Consider the following 17,974-nt stretch of genomic DNA (forward strand, 5'->3'; position numbering starts at 1 on the left):
GCCTCTCATTGGTCAGGGGCAGTTCCGGCCCGTTCGTGCCTCTCATTGGCCAGCGGCAGCTCCGGCCTCTCACTGGTCAGGGGCAGTTCCGGTCCGTTCGTGCCTCTCATCGGTCAGCGGCAGCGCCGCCGGCTCCGATTGGCTGAGGCGCAGTGCGCGGGAAAGGCCGTTGGCAGCCGGCTCTCCCCTCAGGTGGTGCCGGTCCCACAGCCGCTGCGCGCCGGAGCTGTCCGGGCAGCACCGAGACGGAACTGCGGCACGACGGGAGCGGTGCTGAGGACAGCGGCGCCGGAGCCGGGAGGGACGGAGAGCGCCGCCGGGCCGGGGAGGGAACCCTGCGCGGCCGTAAGCCACCTCCGTGTGGGGTGAGGGGCTGGGAGTGGGACTGGGATGTGGGGATGTGGATGGAGACAGGATGGGATGTGGGGAAGTGGGATATGTACGGGACGGGCTGTGGCTGTGGGATGGATGTGGGATTAATATGGAGCTCTGGGGAGCTCCGGGAGAGATACAGGGGCTGAAGGGAAGTAGAGGGGGCTAGGAAGCTGTGGGGAGCTGAGGGGGCCGTGGGGGGCAGGGGGCTACAGAAGGCTGCTGGGGTATAGGGAGGCACACGGGGCTGGAGTGGGCTGTGGTACGGGATTGGGGTATATGGGGCTCTAGGGGTGGGTCTAGGGGGATTTGGGGCAATGGAGGGCTGTGAGGGGCTTAGGGGGGACACGGTGCTATAGGGAGCATTGGGGGGGTTGGGAAGGGGCTCAGAGGGGCTGGGGAGAGCTGTGGGGAGGGATATAGGGGGCTGGGGGAGGATATAAGAGAATGTGGTTGTACAGATGTCTGCAGGGGGCAAATAGGTGGGCTAGAAGGGGATATCACAGAATTGCCAGGGTTGGAAGGGACCTCGAGGATCATGAATCTCCAACTGCCCTGCCACATGCAGGGCCACCAACCTCCACATTTCACACTAGACCAGGCTGCCCAGGGCCCCATCCAATCTGGCCTTGAACACCTCCAGGGACGGGGCATCCACAACCTCTTTGGGCAGCTGTTCCAGCCTGTTCCACCACTCTCTCTGTAAAGAATTTCCCCCTGACGTCCACCCTAAATCTCCCCTCCCTCAACTTCAAACCATTTCCCCTCGTCCTGCAGTTATCAACTCTTTCCAAGAGTTGATTCCCCTCCTGTTGTAGGCTCCCTTTAGGTGCTGAAATGCTGCAATGAGGTCACCCCGCAGCCTTCTTTTCTCCAGGCTGAACAAGCCCAGCTCCCTCAGCCTGTCCTCATAGGGGAGGTGCTCCAGTCCCCTGATCATCTTTGTGGCCCTCCTCTGGACCCTCTCCAACAGCTCCCTGTCTTTCTTGTACTGGGGGCTCCAGACGTGGTCGCGGTACTGCAGATGGGGCCTCACAAGAGCAGTGTAGAGGGGTACAATCACCTCCCTGTCCCTGCTGGCCACCCCTCTTTTGATGGAGCCCAGGATATCATTTGCCTTCCGAGCCACAAGGGCACACTGCTGGCTCATATTAAGTTTTTCATCTATCAAGACCCCCAGGATATGGGGCTAGAGGGAGCAGTGGGAGGGCTGTGGGTGTGATATGGAGAAACAGGCGCGATAGGGGTCTGCAGAGGGGTATAGGTGGGACATATGAGGTTATAAAAGGCTGTAGGGGAGCTCTAGGGGGCTTGTGTAGACTATAGTAAAGTATAGGGGAATATGGGGCTATCGGGGGGCTATAGGGTAATGTGGGGAGAAGAGGCACTGGTAAAGGCCCATATACAGAAACGATAAGGGGGATAAAGGGGGCCAACAGATGGATATAAAGTAACATCAGGAGGCTGAAAAAAAAAAAAAAAAAAAACAAGTAAGAAAAGATAAAAAGATTAAAACAGAAAAACCAACCAAGAAACAAACAAGCAACAAAAAAGAAACAGGGAGGACTGTGAGGAAAATAGAAAAGAGGAAAAAAGAGAATAAGAAGTAAAAAGTAATGCGTGTAAATGTAGAGAAAGCAGGTAGGAAAGCTAACCGTAGCAGAGCAAAGGAAAGCAAGACAAAGAATGAAAAAATGCAACCCGGCAGGAATGGAGGAATGTGGGAAGAGCTGAGCCCCGGCCTGGCACAGGAGCTGCACGGCAGGAGAAGAAGCTGAGCCCAAAGGTAAGAGGAGCTCCTTGGGGATTTTTGTGGGCTTGAAGCAAAGCTGAGAAGCCGTGCCCGGGAGGAGGTGTGGGTAGCTCCAGGCCACCTTGCTGTCTCCCCAAGAGATGCGGGCTGTGGGCTAGGCAGCGGGCAGGAGTGCTGGCCAGAAGCAAGCATCTGTGTGGAGAAAGGCAAAGGGCGGAGGAGGTTGAAGGGGAGCTACCGGGCATGGGCTTGCTCAGCAAGGGGAGCAGAAGCCTGAAGGGCACGAGAAGGGAATAGAGAAGGGCATGCAGAAGGAGAGAAGCTGCGAGCAGAGTTAAGAGGCACTTGTCAGAGCAGCAGGCAGAGCAGGCAAGTGTTGAGATTTGGCTTGAGTAGCAGCAAAAGCCAAGAGCATGAAGAAGAAGGAAGTGAGGAGAAGGTAAGTGAAGGGCAGGCGAGGTAATGGTAGGCTAAGGCAGGGAGAAGGGGAGGGGTAAGGGAGGTGAGGGTAAGGGAGAAAAGGAGAGTAGGGGGATGGGGAGGGTAGGGGATGGGAGCAGAGGAGGGGAGGGGGGGTTTGAGGGGAGGGTTAAAGGAAAACGTATGATTAAAATCAGAAAAAAGAGAAAAAAATGAGGAAAAATGAGAAAAACAAGAGGGAAAAAAAAGAAAAAAAGATTAAAGGACATGAGAAAAAGGAAAAAAAGAGAAAAAGAAAAAAGAGAAAAGAAAAAAAAAGATGAAAAATAGAAAAAAGAAAAAGGAAAAAGAAAGAGATAAAATAGAGAAAAGACAAAAGAATATATAATAAAAATAAGAAAAAAACATAAAAAGAAGAGAAAACAGAAAAAAGTGAAAAAAGAGCAAAAAAAGAAATTAAGAAAGATAAAAGAAGAAAAAGAGAACAAAAAAAGTATTTAATGGAAAAAAAGAGAAAAAAGAAAAATGAAAAAGAAAAAAATAAAAAGAGAAAAAAGAGAATAAGAAAGAAGAGAGAGAAAATAATATATGAAAAGAGAAAAAAGGACTAAAAGAAGAAAAGAGAAGAAAGGCAAAGAGAATAGAAGAAAAAAGCCAAGTAAAAAGTGAAGAATATGAGCTAAGAAAAGAATGGCTGGCAATAAATATGGAGAGAGCAATGCATAGCATTGCAAAGGAAAGCAAGGCAAGAGAATCAGAAGAGCAGGAGAGGTAAGTTTGGCATAAGGCAAGGGGGAAGGGGAGGGGAAAGGGAGAAAAGAGGGGGAAGGGGAGGGGAGGGGGAAGCGAAGGGGGGGAGGAGAGGGGAGAGGAGAGGAAGGAGAAAATGAGAGAGGTAGGGGTGATGGGAGGGGAGAGTGGATGGGGTGGGAGGGTTGAAGGGGAAATGTCACTGAAGAACCGGCTTCTGTTTTGGCATTAAAAGAGAAAAGTGAATCTCTAGATTTGCACAAAGCAGTAAAAACAACACTGAAGTGATTTTCTTTCTCCTTTGACAGCGTCTCTGTCTCTTTAATGTCGCTTCCCAGCCGAGCCGTTCCACACTTCCGTGCTGTCCATGTGACATCAGTGGTCTCCTGCTGCTCTAGATGCCTGGGAATCCTCCCCCAGCACGACAGCGCACACAGCAAGCCCAGGGGGAAGCTGGCCCTGGTGGCGGAACAGATGTCATCGTGGGGACGTGGGGTCACAACGCCCCGCCTGGTGCCGTGAGCTCACAATGCTCAGCGTGTGCCCCAGGCGTTCTGTGCCGCCCAGCAGCACTCGCTGTGGCTGCAGCGGTGGTGGTGGCAGCATGGCACGAGTGTGGGGGGCCACGGCCCCCGCCCGCCTTGCTCTCCTCCTCCTCCTGACGGCCACGTGTTCCCAGGAGACTTGTGCCGCTCCGTGGCGAGCGCCAGCAGCAGGTGGGTGGGCAGAGACAGGGCCACAACCGAGTGGCAGCGAGGGCGAGAGCTCCGGGCTCTTGTCCCCGTGTGCCGCGCTGCCCTGGGGCTGCCTTCCGTGGGGGTGTTGGGATGGGGGGGACGGGCAGCAGCGCAGGAGCCAGGCGAGGGCGTGAGGAAGCAGTGCTCTGCAGGGCTGGCTCCAGCCGTGCCGGGCCGTGGCTCTGCTGCTGGCTGAGCACGCTCTTTGGCCGGGGCTGACCTAGGGGGAGCTCAGAAGATGTGTGCTGGGAAAAGCGGGAGCATTTCTGCTCCGGCTTCCTGGTGCTCCCCATAGATGAATCCTGGTTCCCAGCAGAGACCCCCGGCTGGAGCCCAGTTTGCTCTAGGTGTCTTTTCTTGGTGTGCTCGTCCACACAGTCCCGGAGGGGTGTTGCACGTGGCCTGGAGAGCTTCGGAAAGCTGCCCAGTGCCAGGCTCCAGATCACCCTGTAGCTTTGGCAGTCACGGCCTGAGTCTGCCATCCATTAGCTGAGCCCTCCCCCATCACTGAGGGAGGAGATCACAACATGCCATGGGAACATCCCTCTTCTGTTCTTGCTTCTAGATGATGGTGCTCCGTATCCAGATGATTGGGTGATGACTGCTTTTGTGCCTCAGGGGGAACCCAGAGGTAAGTTGTGCCTGCTTCCTTGAAGGCAGAAAAGTGAGCGCTGTCATAGATTATTTGGGTAGTCAGGAAACTCCAGGGGTCTTTCAAGTCTCTTTGTGCCTCGAAGGCTGTACACAGATCAGTCCTGAGTATTTCTTTATTTGGAGAGTTGTCACATATCTGTGGGAAGGCAGCCCTTGCCACTCTTTGGAGGAGAGAACCTGTCCGTTTGCCTTCTGGGCCGTGTCATTCCCCGACCTGCCGTCAGTCCTTGCAGGTCACTGCGGAAAAAAGAACCAGGCCCCCAGGTGCAGTGGAAGCTGTCCTCACCTGTGTCTGATCACATTTGTGCTTGCAGGCCCTGTTGGTGGATTACCAGAAGGGAGTCCTGTTCCTGAGCCTGGGCTGGATGCCAGAGGTAAGTCACCAGCCTTCATCTCACGCTCTCTGCTCATATGTGGTTGTGGTAGTTCAGGAAGGGTTCAGCTTTTCACTGCCTGGTGATTTCTGCTCCACGAGAAGCCTGGGTAGTCACTGTTTCTTGGGTGCTGCGTGCTCCCAGTGTCCTGCTGGCTTTGTCTCTGTACATCAGAGATCTGTCCGGTAAGAAAACCCAAATGTTCTTCCACACTGTCTCAGGATTGTTTCACATGGCGCGGAGAGAGTATCCAGAAAGCTGCTGAGTGCCAGCCAACTGCCCACCCGGCACCTCTGCAACTTGCGTAACTCTGTAATGCAGCTGTGTAGATTGCAGCGTGATGGAAAGTTCTCCTCATCCTTTGGGTGCAGAAGTGCCTCCAGGGAAGGCCGGGCAAAAACCCTTGGCTGCCTCCTGTGCTGGAGCCCCACAGGTGTCCCAGGGTGGCTCTTGTCTTTATTGACTTCACCAAAAAGACCATTCAGTTCAGTACTTTGTCTGAAATGTATTTTCATGCTTTCTGTTAAGGTCCTGAGGAATGGAAAGAGGCATCAAAAACTGGAAAATATCCGCAGAGGCTCTCCCATGTCCTGAAGAAAATGATGAAGGAGAAGGCAGCACATGGTGGGTGTCTTTCTGTCTGTTCTCTGAAAGACGCGGGAAACTGAGTTTCTAGGTAGATACATGGAGAAAGTGTAGCGTGCACAGCAGGAAAGGATGGATCAGAGTCCTGCGGTGGTGACGCCTCTGTGTCTGAACTGCCTTGTAGCATCATCTTGCAACTTGCCAGAATCGCACAAGGTGCACCGTGAATAAGAAGCCTGCCTGCAACCTGCTGGTCTCCCAGCAGGACAGGTCTTGCTGTCTGTGCTCGCAGACTGGAAAGTGTGCAGCACTTCAGTTTGTCTCACAGAACGGCACGCAGTTTGGACTAGGAATGAGGCGCACCACAAAAAGCCCAGGCTTCGTTCCTAAACTTGACTGCTGTGCCTAGAGAACCGGTGCCTCCCGAAGATACCATCTTCCTGGTGAGAAGCAGTTACTTACAGCCCCGCTCTCTTCCCTCCTTTCTAAAGAGACAGACGGAGAGCCTGTGCACAGGGATGCATTTCAGCAAGGCAGCCGTCGCACACTGCACGTCCCTGCAGGGGAAGCAGAGGCCAAGCACACGACTGGCGCTCCAGGTAAAGCCCCTCGTCGAGCTCCTCGCTCATAGAGCTCCGTGGCCGTGGTTAGAGGTTGCTCCCCTCTCCCCAGCTCTCCCCAGCTCCCAGGGACTTAGGAACTTTGTCCTTTTGGGAACAAGGCCAGGGGAAGCACATTCAGCAGATGAGGAGAGGAAATAGGACCCTCCAACGTACCTCCCTGCCACAGTCGCTGCATTCCAGAGCTTGGTGTGCCTCCCCTGAGGCGCCTGGCACACCAGCAGCCTGGAGCAGGATCCCTCCTGCAAGCTGAGGTCCAGAGGGATGCACTGACTCATAGATGGGGCAGTGGCACAGAGGGAGCCTCCCGTCCTGCCTCCTCTTTGCCTGCACCGTGCTGAGACTTGGCCTTTCTCTCGTTCTTCACAGAGCTGTCAGAGCCCGGGAAAGCCCAACACAACTGGATCTATGGTTTTTTTCTGAAGAATCCAGGTAAGCAACGATCAGGCAGGAGTTCGTAAGGGGGAGAAAAGTAGGAGCGTGCAAGTTGTGCCCATGCCGGGGGAAAGGCAAAAAGGGAGAGGCAGGTTCAGGTGCCTGCGGAGAGGGCCTGACTCTGCCCCCGAGGAGTGGGTTCCGAGTGGGAGGGGGGAGCTCAGGGCAGCACTCCCTGCCCGACACAGCAATTGTTCTTGTCCATGTCACTCATAGCAGCACTTGGTTAAACAGATCCACGCGCTCTCCTTCTGCTCTAATGAGATTTGCTTAGTCAGACAACGTGCCCCAAAGGGTCACAGTGTGCCTGCCTGCAGCAGCACTGCCCAGCCTCACGAGGCGAGGGTGGGCGAGTGCAAAAGGAGTCTTAGAGCACGATGCAGAAGAAGGAGCAATCCCGTGGCCCAGGAAGGGCTGGACCGTGGCAGAGCCAGAGTGTAAACAAAGCTGAGAGGCAAAAGAGCCTCCAGAGTGCATTGCTGTGCAGCGCCTCTGGGAATTCCCTGGAATCAGGGAAAGCATTGCAGCCTGGGGATTTTCCCTTGTTCCAGGAGGCCAACAAAATGAAAAAGAGCATGTTGTGGCAATGTCAGAGCTCCTGTGAGATTGCCGCTATGGCACAAGACACAGCAACGACCACTTTATTCCTCCAGGTGTGGATGGTGAAGGACGTGCAAACGCCGAGCAAGTTAAAGATGCACAGAAGTTGTACCTGGAACTTGCCGCATCTGTCCCGGTTTCCCTATTGCTAGCGATGATTCTGTGCTGTCTTCTTTTCTGGTGGTGCAGGAAGAGAAAGCAGTGAGTTGTTGTTCACCCCCACCCTCATCCGGCCCAACTCTTTACTGTAGGGCTGCCGTGAGCCAGGAGGCATTTCTAGTGAAAGCAGCTTTGGCCCATTCTTCCTTCTGGGCCCGAGACAGGCTGGGAGCCGAGGGCGGCTCTTTGCCATTGAGGAAGGAGAGCAGGGGCTCTCCTGTGCCCTCAGCACGTTCCTCTCTCCGCAGGCGCCTGGCTGCAGCTGATGAAGCGCAGGACGATAGCAGCAGCTCCAGCTCGCAGTCAGACGAACAGGCTGCTGACGTCGAGTGGCCCGACAGGCAGAGCCATCGCCAACCACCTGTGCGGGAACAACCTGCCCGCCTGCCGCAGGGCAGCACCGGAGCGGCCCCTGCCAGGCTGGACAGCCGCCGGGCTCAGCTACCCCCGCCTCGGCCCCCGCGGCCCACCGGCCTGGGCTCCGCATCCCGGGGGATGAGCGACGGGCCCAGCGGCCCCCGGCCCCAGCGGGCATCGACGCCGCCCCCCCGTCCTCCTCCACCATCCTTCAAGGGGCAGAAGGAACCCGCCCGGGGCGGAGGCTTGCGGTCATCGGCCGGCACCCAAACAATTGCTCCCTGGCAGATGAGCGACAGGCCCAGCAGCCCCCGGTCCCAGCGGGCATCGACGCCGCCCCCCCGTCCCCCACCACCATCCTTCAGGGGACGGGAGCGGTCCCCTCAGCGTGTTGGCTCGGGGGCATCGTCCGGCACCCGGACAGCCGCTGCCTCGGGGAAGCCTGAGAGGCCCGGCAGCCCCCAGCCCCCCCCAGCACCACCTCTGCCCTCCCCCTCCTCTCCGCCATCCTTTAGGAGGTGGGAGCAACCCCCCCAAGGTGGCAGCTCGGGGGCATCATCAGACACCTGGAAAACCACAGCCACTGGGAAACAGTCCAGGTCCAGCAGCCCCCAGCCCCCCCCGGCCCCACCTCTGCCCTCCCCTCCACCATCGGTCAGGGAATGGAAGCGATCCCCGCAGAGTGCAGACTCGGGGAAACTGTCCGACAGGACAGCCGCTGCCTGGGGGAAGCGCCACCGGCCCGGCAGCCCCCCGCCTCGCCAGGCACGGTCACCACCTTCCCGTTCCCCTCCACGATCCTTCAGGGGACGGGAGTGGTCCCCTCAGGCACCCCGACTGCCCTCCCCCTCTTCTCCAGCATCCCTTAGGAGGCGGGAGCAGCCCCCCCAGGGTGGCAGCTCGGGGGCATCATCAGACACCTGGAAAACCGCTGCCACGGGGAAACAGACCAGGCCCAGCAGCCCCCAGCCTCGCCAGGCACGGTCACCACCTTCCCGTTCCCCTCCACGATCTTTCAGGGGACGGGAGTTGCCTCCTCAGGCACCCCCACTGCCCTCCTCCTCCCCTGCACCATCTTTCAAAGGACGGCCGTGGCTGCCCCAGCATGACAGGCCTGGCCGCCCCAGGTCCCCCCAGGCCTCACCGCTGCCCTCCCCCTCCTCCCCACCATCTTTTAGGAGGTGGGAGCAGCACCCCCAGGGTCTTGGCCTGGGGCAGTTATCCAGCAGACCTGCAACTGCCGCCTGGAGAAAGCGTGAGCGGTCCAGCAGCCCACAGCCTCCCCGGGTACCATCCTCCCCGTCCCCTCAGCCATCTTTCAGGCGGTGGGAGTGGCTCCCTAGGAATGTCAACTCAGGGGCTTCCTCAGAAAACTGGAATTCCACTGCCAGGGGGAAACAGACCTGGTCCAGCAGCCCCCAGCAGCCCCAAGCACAGCATCTGCCCTACCGCTCCTCTCCGCTATCCATCAGGAGGTGGGAGCAGCCCCAGCACGTGGGTTTGCAGACACCGTCTGACATCCACACATCCACTGCTGGCATCAAACGGAGTTTTCCGGGCTCCGCTGTACCATTAAATAGAAAGTAGTGGCTTTGGGACACCATCTAACATCTACAGAACCACTGCTGTCATGTACCAGAGCTTACCCGGCTCCACAGTACCAATAAACAGAAAATAACACCACAGCTGCCCACATACTGTTGTCATGTCATTACCTGACCCACTGCCGGACCTTGTGTGTCCCTTGGCGTTGACAGACAGCGATAATACGAGTGGGAAAGGCACTCAAGAAGTGGCAATTGAGGTAGATGTGTAGAGGAAATCCCTCCCCCAGAGGCAGCGAGGCCCTGGCCCGGGCTGCCCAGGGGCTGTGGGTGCCCTACGTCCCGTCTCGGGCAGGGGACAAGGGTGGCAGTTCATTTATGCCAAAGCGCCAGCGCTTCTGCGTGAGCTTTACCGGACAGCAGGCGCCGTCCTGCTCTGACTAGCAGGCAATCATTCGCTCTGCAATAGGAACCAAGCCAGAACTATGAGCACGTTTTCTCCCTCCTCTACTTCATTTCGCTTTGTGGGCCGGGCCGAGAATCTGGAAGTGGAGAGAGACGGGAGGAAGGCAGTGCTGCAAGCCTCGTATGCCTGCTGTCACTGCTCGCTCTGTGACTGCAGTCGCCTTAGCAGAGGCACAGTCCGTTGTGCTACCAGCAGTGCCCAGCTGCCACGATAGCACCCTGCAGCTCCTCTCCAGCACCTGCCCTAGGCCACTGATTTCTCAGCATCCTCCAGGGAGTGCAACGTTCCCCTGTTTCCTCTCAGCTCTCAGCACTGCTGCACTCCTCAGGAGCTGTGGCCACAACCAAAGCAGCCGTCAGTCAGTCAGCTGTAAAAGCATCCCGGTCCTCTGCAAGAGGACACAGTGCTCCTGTTCCGACAGCTTCCCTCAGCAGCCCAGCGCTGAAATGCTTTGTGCAAGTTTTCCTCTGAGCAAGCTGCTGAGGACAGGGGCAGTCACATCAGCTGCCTGTACATTAACTGGGAGATGTTTCTGTGTTCATCCCTGGTCAACGCCACAGAGGGTTCTTTCTTTAACATCCTTATTATACCTTTGAAACTGAATATAACTGTTTTCTGAAAAGGTTCTCAGCACTACAAACGATGACATTCAAAGCATCTATATGGAATATAGATATTCCAAATGAATTAAAATTAAAAAGAGAGGGAGAGGGAGAGGGAGAGGGAGGAAGGAGGGAAGGAGGGAAGGAGGGAAGGAGGGAGGGAGGGAGGGAGGGAGGGAGGGAGGGAGAGAAGGAAGGAAGAAAGGAAGGAAGGAAGGAAGGAAGGAAGGGAGGGAGGGAGGGAGGGAGGGAGAGAAGGAAGGAAGAAAGGAAGGAAGGAAGGAAGGAAGGAAGGAAGGAAGGAAGGAAGGAAGGAAGGAAGGAAGGAAGGAAGGAAGGAAGGAAGGAAGGAAGGAAGGAAGGAAGGAAGGAAGGAAGGAAGGAAGGAAGGAAGGAAGGAAGGAAGGAAGGAAGGAAGGAAGAAGCTGCTTCCTTCAAAAGTCAGAGTATTCTGACAAGGAGAAAACAGCAAAAGTAAGCCTGCCATCACCACGTCATTGCCATCAGGGCTCAAACTTGTTTGTGCCATCCTGGGGCACTAACCCTGCTGGGACAAAATCCTCAGAAGGAAAACAAAGATCTGAAGAGCAATGCCCCGATACCACAGCCCGACACAGATGGATAAGCTGCTTCATTAGCAAGTCCAGCTTTTACAGCGGGGCTGGCAGCATCTGTGCTGCTGTTCACCTGCAGTCAGGAATGTCACACTGCCTTTTTTTCAACCCACATTTACTCTTTCACAAAAGAGCATCAACTTCTGATACTCATTCTGCAAACTGGGGAAGAGTAACCTGCAGAATGCTGACTGCTGCAGAGGACAGGTTGGAAGACAGCCGCTCCACCCGCCCATCGTGCCACAGCAGCTCCTTGCTGGATGTGCCTGGCATAACTGGTTGGCTCCTGACAGCAATCCCTCACAGTGGGGAGGAGAGCAGCACTTGCACAGCCATTTAACCATTATTTAACCATTTTCCCTCGTGCTGCAGTTTTCTACCCTTTCCAAGAGTTGATTCCCCTCCTGTTTGTAGGCTCCCTTTAGGTACTGAAATGCTGCAATGAGGTCACCCCGCAGCCTTCTTTTCTCCAGGCTGAACAAGCCCAGCTCCCTCAGCCTGTCCTCATAAGGGAGGTGCTCCAGTCCCCTGATCATCTTTGTGGCCCTCCTCTGGACCCTCTCCAACAGCTCCCTGTCTTTCTTGTACTGGGGGCTCCAGACCTGGACACAGTACTGCAGATGGGGCCTCACAAGAGCGGAGTAGAGGGGGACAATCACCTCCCTGTCCCTGCTGGCCACCCCTCTTCTGATGGAGCCCAGGATCCCATTTGCTTTCCCACCTGCAAGGGCACGCTGCTGGCTCATGCTAAGCTTTTCATCTATCAGGATCCCCAGGTCCTTCTCCACGGGGCTGCTCTCAAGGACCGCTCCTTCCAGTCTGTATGGATGCCTGGGATTCCTCCGGCCCAAGTGCAAAACCTTGCACTGTGCTGTGTAGGACCTGATCAGGTTCACCTGGGTCCGCCTTTCCAACCTGTCGAGGTCCCTCCGAATGGCATCCCTTCCTTCAGCCGTGTCAACCGCACCGCTCAGCTTGGTGTCGTCAGCAAACTTGCTGAGGGTGCACTCGATTCCACCATCCATGTCATTGATAAAGATGCTAAAGAGCACCGGTCCCAAGACAGAGCCCTGGGGGACGCCGCTCGTGACTGGCCTCACCTGGACATAGAGCCATTAATAACCACTCTTTGTCTGCGGCCTTACAACCAATTCCTTATCCATCCAGTGGTCCACCCATCAAATCCACATCCCTCCGGTTTGGAGATAAGGATGCGGTGGGGGACCGTGTCAAAGGCCGTGCTCAAGTCCAGGGAAATGACATCGGTCACCCTCCCCTTGTCCACCGATGCCGTCACTCCATCACAGAAGGCCACCAGATTGGTTAAGCATGACTTCCCCTGCTGAAGCCGTGCTGGCTGTCTCGGATCACACGCTCACTCCTCATGTGATCAAGCATGTCATCCAGGAGGATCTGTTCCATCATCTTCCCAGGCACAGAGGTGAGACTCACCGGCCTGTAGTTCCCGTGTCCTCCTTGCTCCCTTTCTTGCCAACGGCAGTGACGTGACCCTTCCTCCAGGCATCCGGGACCTCACCTGACAGCCACGACTTCTCAAATATGATGGAGAGCGGCTCGGCAGCCAGCTTCTTCAGAGCCCTGAGATGCACGCCATCCTGCCCATAGACTTGTACACGTTCAGTCTCACATCTCACCATCTATCTGCTCCATAGACTTGCACACGTTCAATCTCATCAGGCAGTCTCTCTGCTCTGCCCTCACAGCAGGGGGTATTTACCACCCCGGTCCCCACCTGGAGGTTTATGGATGCAGGGCTCAGGGACGTGACAAACACTGGAATCCTGGCTGCCAGTGAAGACCGAGGCACAGAACTCATTCTGTACCTCAGCCTTCTCTCCATCCGTTGCAGGCAGTTCTCTTTTTACATTTACAATGGAGGCACACTTGCTTTGACCTGTCTCTTCTGGCCAATGCACGTGTAGAAAGTCTTCCTGTTGTTTTTCACGTCCCTCTCCAAGTTCAGTTCTGCGCCTTGTGTTTCCTGATCCCACGTCTGCAGGTCCAGACATCCCTGTATTCTTCCCAGGTGACACGGCCTGTTAGCCCTGTATTGATTGTTCCAGGTGACACGGCCTGTTTGTTAGCCCTGTATTGCTCCAGGTGACACGGCCTGTTTGTTAGCCCTGTATTGCTCCAGGTGACACGGCCTGTTTGTTAGCCCTGTATTGCTGCAGGTGACACGGCCTGTTTGTTAGCCCTGTATTGCTCCAGGTGACACGGCCTGTTTGTTAGCCCTGTATTGCTCCAGGTGACACGGCCTGTTAGCAGAGCTCGTTGCTCCTTGCTTTGCCCCCAGCTGCCCAGCAGGTCTGCGCCGAGCCGATGGGCTTCCTGCGTCCTCTGCTTTCTATTCAGAGGGACGGAGAGCTCTTGTGCTCTCAGAAGGGAAGGCAGCCTTGAAGAGCAGCCAGCTTTGCTCACCATCTTTGTTTTTACAGACAGATCCCGAGAGATCTGGGCCATCAGCCCGTGAAAGCTTAAAGCTCGCCGTCCCAAAGCTCAGGTCCTGCCCCACTCCTTGCCTTGCCCACATCCCTCGGATCACCAACCCCACAAGCCGTGCTCACTGCAGCCAGGCTGCCCCAACCTGAACGCCTTTCACTCATCATCTCCTCCGCACTGCTGAGCAGCAGATCCAGCCACGCTTCACCTCTGGTCGGTCTGCCCAACGCCCGGAGCACAAAGTGACCATGGCTGCATTCCAGGAGCCTCCTGGAGCTCCTGGAGCTGGCCGTCTGTCCTTCCAGCAGATCTCCGATGGCTGCAGTCCTATTTTTGTAAAGATAATTGGTATTTCTGGGAGGAAATGTCCTATTTTTGGGAGAAAATGTCATACTGAGGATTGTAATGTCATATTGTTTGGAGAAAACATGAGGTATTTCTAAGAAAACTGTGACTCCCTGGAGAAAGTATCACATTATGGGGAAGGGGGGGTATTGTAATGTTGTATTTTTTGGAGGAAACGTGAAGTATTTCTAAGGAAACTGATATTTCTGGGAGGAAATATCATAATTTTGGAAGAAAATTTCATATATCTCTGATAAAGCTGGCATTCTGGGAGAAAATATCATGGATTTTGGAGAATGCTTGTATTTCCGGGAGAAAATATCGCATTTTTGGAACAAATTGTCATATTTAGGATTGAAAAGTGATCTTTCCGGAAGAAAACATCGTGTATTTGGGAGAACACTGATATTTGTGGGTTATAACGTCGTTTTTCGGCACTAGTGACATGAGAGAAGAGGCTGAAGCCCAGCTCTCTACAAGCTCCCTTCAGGTAGTTCTAGAGAGCAGTAAGGTCTTCCTGAGCCTCCTCTTCTCCAACTGAACAACCCCAGCTCCTTCAGCCGCTCCTCGTGAGCTCTGTGCTCCAGACCCCTCGCCAGCCTTGGCGCCCTTCTTTGAACCCGCTCCAGGGCCTCGATGTCTTTCTGGCAGTGAGGGGCCCAAAAGTGGACACAGCAATCGAGGTGCGGCCTCACCAGAGCTGAGGACAGGGGGACAATCACTGCCCTGTTCCTGCTGGCCACACCGTTCCCGATGCAGGCCAGGATGCCATTGGCCTTCTTGGCCACCCGGGCACACTGCTGGCTCATTTCAGCCCAGCATCCATCAACACCCCCAGGTCCACTTCCTCTACGCATCTTCCAGCCGCTCCGCCCCCAGCCTGTAGCGTCGCCTGGGGTTGTTGCAGCCAAAGCGCAGGAGCCGGCCTTTGGCCTTGTTGGAACTCATCCCATTGGCTTCAGCCCAGCTCTCCAGCCTGTCCAGATCCCTCTGTGGGGCCTCGCTACCCCCAGGCAGATCCACACTTCCAGCCAGCCTGGTGTCATCCGCAAACTTCCCGAGGGTGCACTCAGTGCCCTCAGCTCATCAAGAAAGATCTTGAGGAGGACAGGCCCCAGCACCGACCCCTGGGGAACAGCACTGTGACCCACAGATACCACTTTTCTCACAGATACGTGACATTTTCATCCGGGAACACTATTTTAGTCCCCTACACATGATCTCTTCCACCAAAAAACGAGGACCTTTTGTCCCAGATAGACCACTTTTCTCCTAACTATGTGACCGATTATCTGGGAAATACCCATTTTTTCCTAAAAATATGGCGTTTACTCCCAGAAATACCAGCTTTCTCACATACATGTGATCTTTTCCCCCCAAAACAAGACATTTTCTCCCAGAAATACCACTACGCTTAGAAATACCTCACGTTTCATCCCAAGAATACTACTTGACGCTCCTCAGGATCACACTTACTCCCAGAAAAATGGCAGTTTCTTCCAGATAGACCAGTTTTCTCCCAAATACACGACATTTTCTCCAAGATAGACCACTTTTCTCCCAAAGACGGGACATATTCCCCCAGAAATACCAGCTTCGTCTTAAAAATACGGCCTTTTTTCCCAAAATACCAGCTTTCTCACAAACACCTGTCATTTTCCAACCAAGGATGCTACTATCTCCCAGAAACAGCAGTTTTCTGAGAAATACCTGACATTTTCTCTCAAAAGTACTACTTGACACTCCTCAAGAGGACATTTTCTCCCATATTTACCGTATTTTCTCCCCAAAGGACCAGTCGTCACACCAAAAATACCACAGTTGCTCTCGAATAGAAGACATTCTCTCCCACCATTTCCGAGTTCTCTCCCTCAAGTATGTCATTTTCTCCCAGAAATACCACATTTCAGTGGTAAATTTCACCTTCTCTTCCAAAAAGAGGATATTTTCTCCCAGAAATACCCCTTCTCTTAGAACTACCACACGTTTTCTCCCAAAAATACTGGATGACAAAACCAAATGGGACACTTGCAGCCAAGAAGAGGACTGGCACAACTGCAGAGCGGTGCCATCCTCATTGAAGAGGTGACGAGGAGTGTACAGGGAGGGGGGCTGGGGACAGTCGGGGGACACGTGGGGTCTGCTGTGGGTGTGACATGGGGTCGGTGGTGTCACCATTGTTGGTGCTTCCCTTCACTGGATGCCACTGGGAGTCGTTGAGTGTCACTGTCTTCAGGTGACACCGTGACACAGGGTGACCTCGATGTGGAACAGCCGTGACGCAGTGTCCCCATCCCTGGCTGTCACTGTTGTTACCGTCATCTGGTGTCACCATCACTTGTGTGCCACCATCTATCGGGTGACACCATTCCCTGTACTCTGACCACCGCATGGGGCCAGGCACAGGCAGCTCTGCGTTGTCACCATGCTGTCACTGAGCCTCTCACTGTTCTTTGTCACCCCTCCAGGCCCGCCTAGAGCTGGACCTGGTGACACTGGAGTCCTCTGGCACTGTCACCATCGTCTGACATGAGGATGGGGAAACTGACAGTGGTGAACTCTGTGCCACCACCAGAGCGGACTGTGTGACACCAGCGTGGCACAGCCGTGACGCGGTGTCATCGTCATCGGGTGTCGCTTTCGGCAGCCAGCATCGGGTGTCACCGTCATGCAGAGGGGACAAAAGGACCCCCTGGGGACGTTGAGCCGAAGCTGGGGACACTGTAACCAGCTGGAGGACTTCCTGGAGAAGTGGGGACACAGCATCGTGCTGTCACACCTGTTGTAGTGAGGGTCTGGCGCCCGGAAGATATCGCGTTGTACGGGAAGACAGGGTCCCCCTCCCGATAGCCAATAGCGTTCAGTGCCCAGGTTATATAAGGCTGTTTCTCCCGCCAATAAACGCCATTTGCCGTCCACCACATTGGTGTCCGCGAGCCGATGGACCGAGCGACCTGGGATTGGTCGCCGTGCCGTTCCCGAACCAGGTCGCCACGACTACGATAGGCAACAAGTGGTGCCGAAACCCGGGATTGTCGCCTGGACGGGTGAACGGCGGCCGGAGCAGCAGGACCAGCCCGGCGGGGAGGACGCTCCCGGACCAACAAGGAGGATGGAAGTCCTTGTGAAGGTCGTATCGCAGTTAGATAAGCAGTGGGGCATCGATTGTAAGCCCAAAGATTTTACTCTCGCTATTGCGAGGCTTTTGCGAATTGGGGTCATTGACCAGCCGGTGGATATTCTCCACCCCGAAGTGTGGGGTAAGCGCACTAAAGCGTTAACTGAGGAGACGATGTCCTCGGGCTGTGGGAGAAGCCTAGAGTCGTGGGGGAGAGTCGTGCGGGCCCTGCGCAGGGCCATGCGGGAGCGGGAGAGCTGGAGGGCGGCAGAGAGCCGTTTGTCGGCCGCCCCGGGACTGGGAGTCGGGGCGGCCACGCGGAGTTTGCACCCCTCTGACGATGACGTGTCCTCTCAATCGAACCCCGACCCGCCCACGGAGGGACAGAAACGTGCTAAATCCTTCTGGGGTGGGTTAATCGAGGAGGCCAGGGCTGCCGCGGAGAAATCGGAGCCCGAGGAAATTTGGGCTCGACCGCCCCCCTATGCGCCCCAAGATGGCGCCGAGCCAGGAGAGGGAGGGCGGGGGGAAGGCGCCCTTGGCGGGAACGTCGAGGAGGTGTTAGATAAAGGCGGTGGGAGCAACCGGGAAGGTGAGGGGAGCGTGAGTGAAGGGTGGAAAGCCAATCAGAGCGGCCGTCCGAAGAAAAGCCGCTGTGGGGCGAACATCCCGCCGGGCGGAGGGCGGGACGAACCAAGAGGGAGGGAACGGCCTGCCCGCAAGGGAGGCGGGCGGGGCCGGAGCCTAACAAAAAGGTACGAGAAACCGGAAGTGGCCGATCAGTCGGGCTCTGACTCCGGGTCAGACACTAGCTGCGACGAGTGGTTCGCAATTGACTTAAACTCAGAGGAGGAGGGAACGAATACGAACAGAGTTAAGAGCCGAAATATTCCCATCCAAATTAAAGAGAAACCGCGAGGGGGAGAAATCCCTCTTACAGACTGGAGGAAAATAAAGATTGCATGTGCTGACTGGGCCCCATCGGCCAAACTAGCATTCCCAGTCC

At 55.5% G+C, this 17,974-nt stretch overlaps 1 protein-coding gene across 3 annotated transcripts; it reads left to right on the forward strand.

Annotated features, from left to right (window-relative positions):
- Positions 1–104: 104 nt before the first annotated feature.
- On the forward strand, positions 105–9,826 carry LOC149913443 (uncharacterized). Of its 3 annotated transcripts, none has more exons than XM_090129615.1 (10): positions 105–345; positions 941–2,158; positions 3,604–4,011; positions 4,598–4,663; positions 5,001–5,060; positions 5,589–5,684; positions 6,137–6,244; positions 6,635–6,697; positions 7,354–7,501; positions 7,708–9,826. In XM_090129615.1, exons 3-10 carry the CDS (start codon positions 3,825–3,827, stop codon positions 9,401–9,403), a joined length of 2,424 nt encoding a protein of 807 aa, XP_089985741.1. In that variant the 5' UTR covers positions 105–345; positions 941–2,158; positions 3,604–3,824; the 3' UTR covers positions 9,404–9,826. The 3 variants fall into 3 exon arrangements, with proteins under 3 accessions (XP_089985741.1, XP_089985742.1, XP_089985744.1); XM_090129616.1 differs by having other exon boundaries at positions 2,081–2,158; XM_090129618.1 differs by lacking the exons at positions 105–345; positions 941–2,158; positions 3,604–4,011; positions 4,598–4,663 and adding an exon at positions 5,282–5,493.
- Positions 9,827–17,974: the final 8,148 nt, after the last annotated feature.

Source organism: Phasianus colchicus, chromosome 37 (assembly GCF_987193195.1).
Source record: "Phasianus colchicus chromosome 37, bPhaCol1.hap1.1, whole genome shotgun sequence".
Classification (NCBI taxonomy): Eukaryota; Metazoa; Chordata; class Aves; order Galliformes; family Phasianidae; genus Phasianus; species Phasianus colchicus.

Excerpts from the sequence above, each read along its gene's own strand:
- LOC149913443 (XM_090129615.1), top strand. The coding sequence starts at position 3,825 with ATGCTCAGCGTGTGCCCCAGGCGTTCTGTGCCGCCCAGCAGCACTCGC. Across the intron at positions 4,012-4,597 it reads GTGGCGAGCGCCAGCAGCAG|ATGATGGTGCTCCGTATCCA; the intron begins GTGGGTGGGCAG and ends TCTTGCTTCTAG. Across the intron at positions 6,698-7,353 it reads TTTTTTTCTGAAGAATCCAG|GTGTGGATGGTGAAGGACGT; the intron begins GTAAGCAACGAT and ends TTATTCCTCCAG.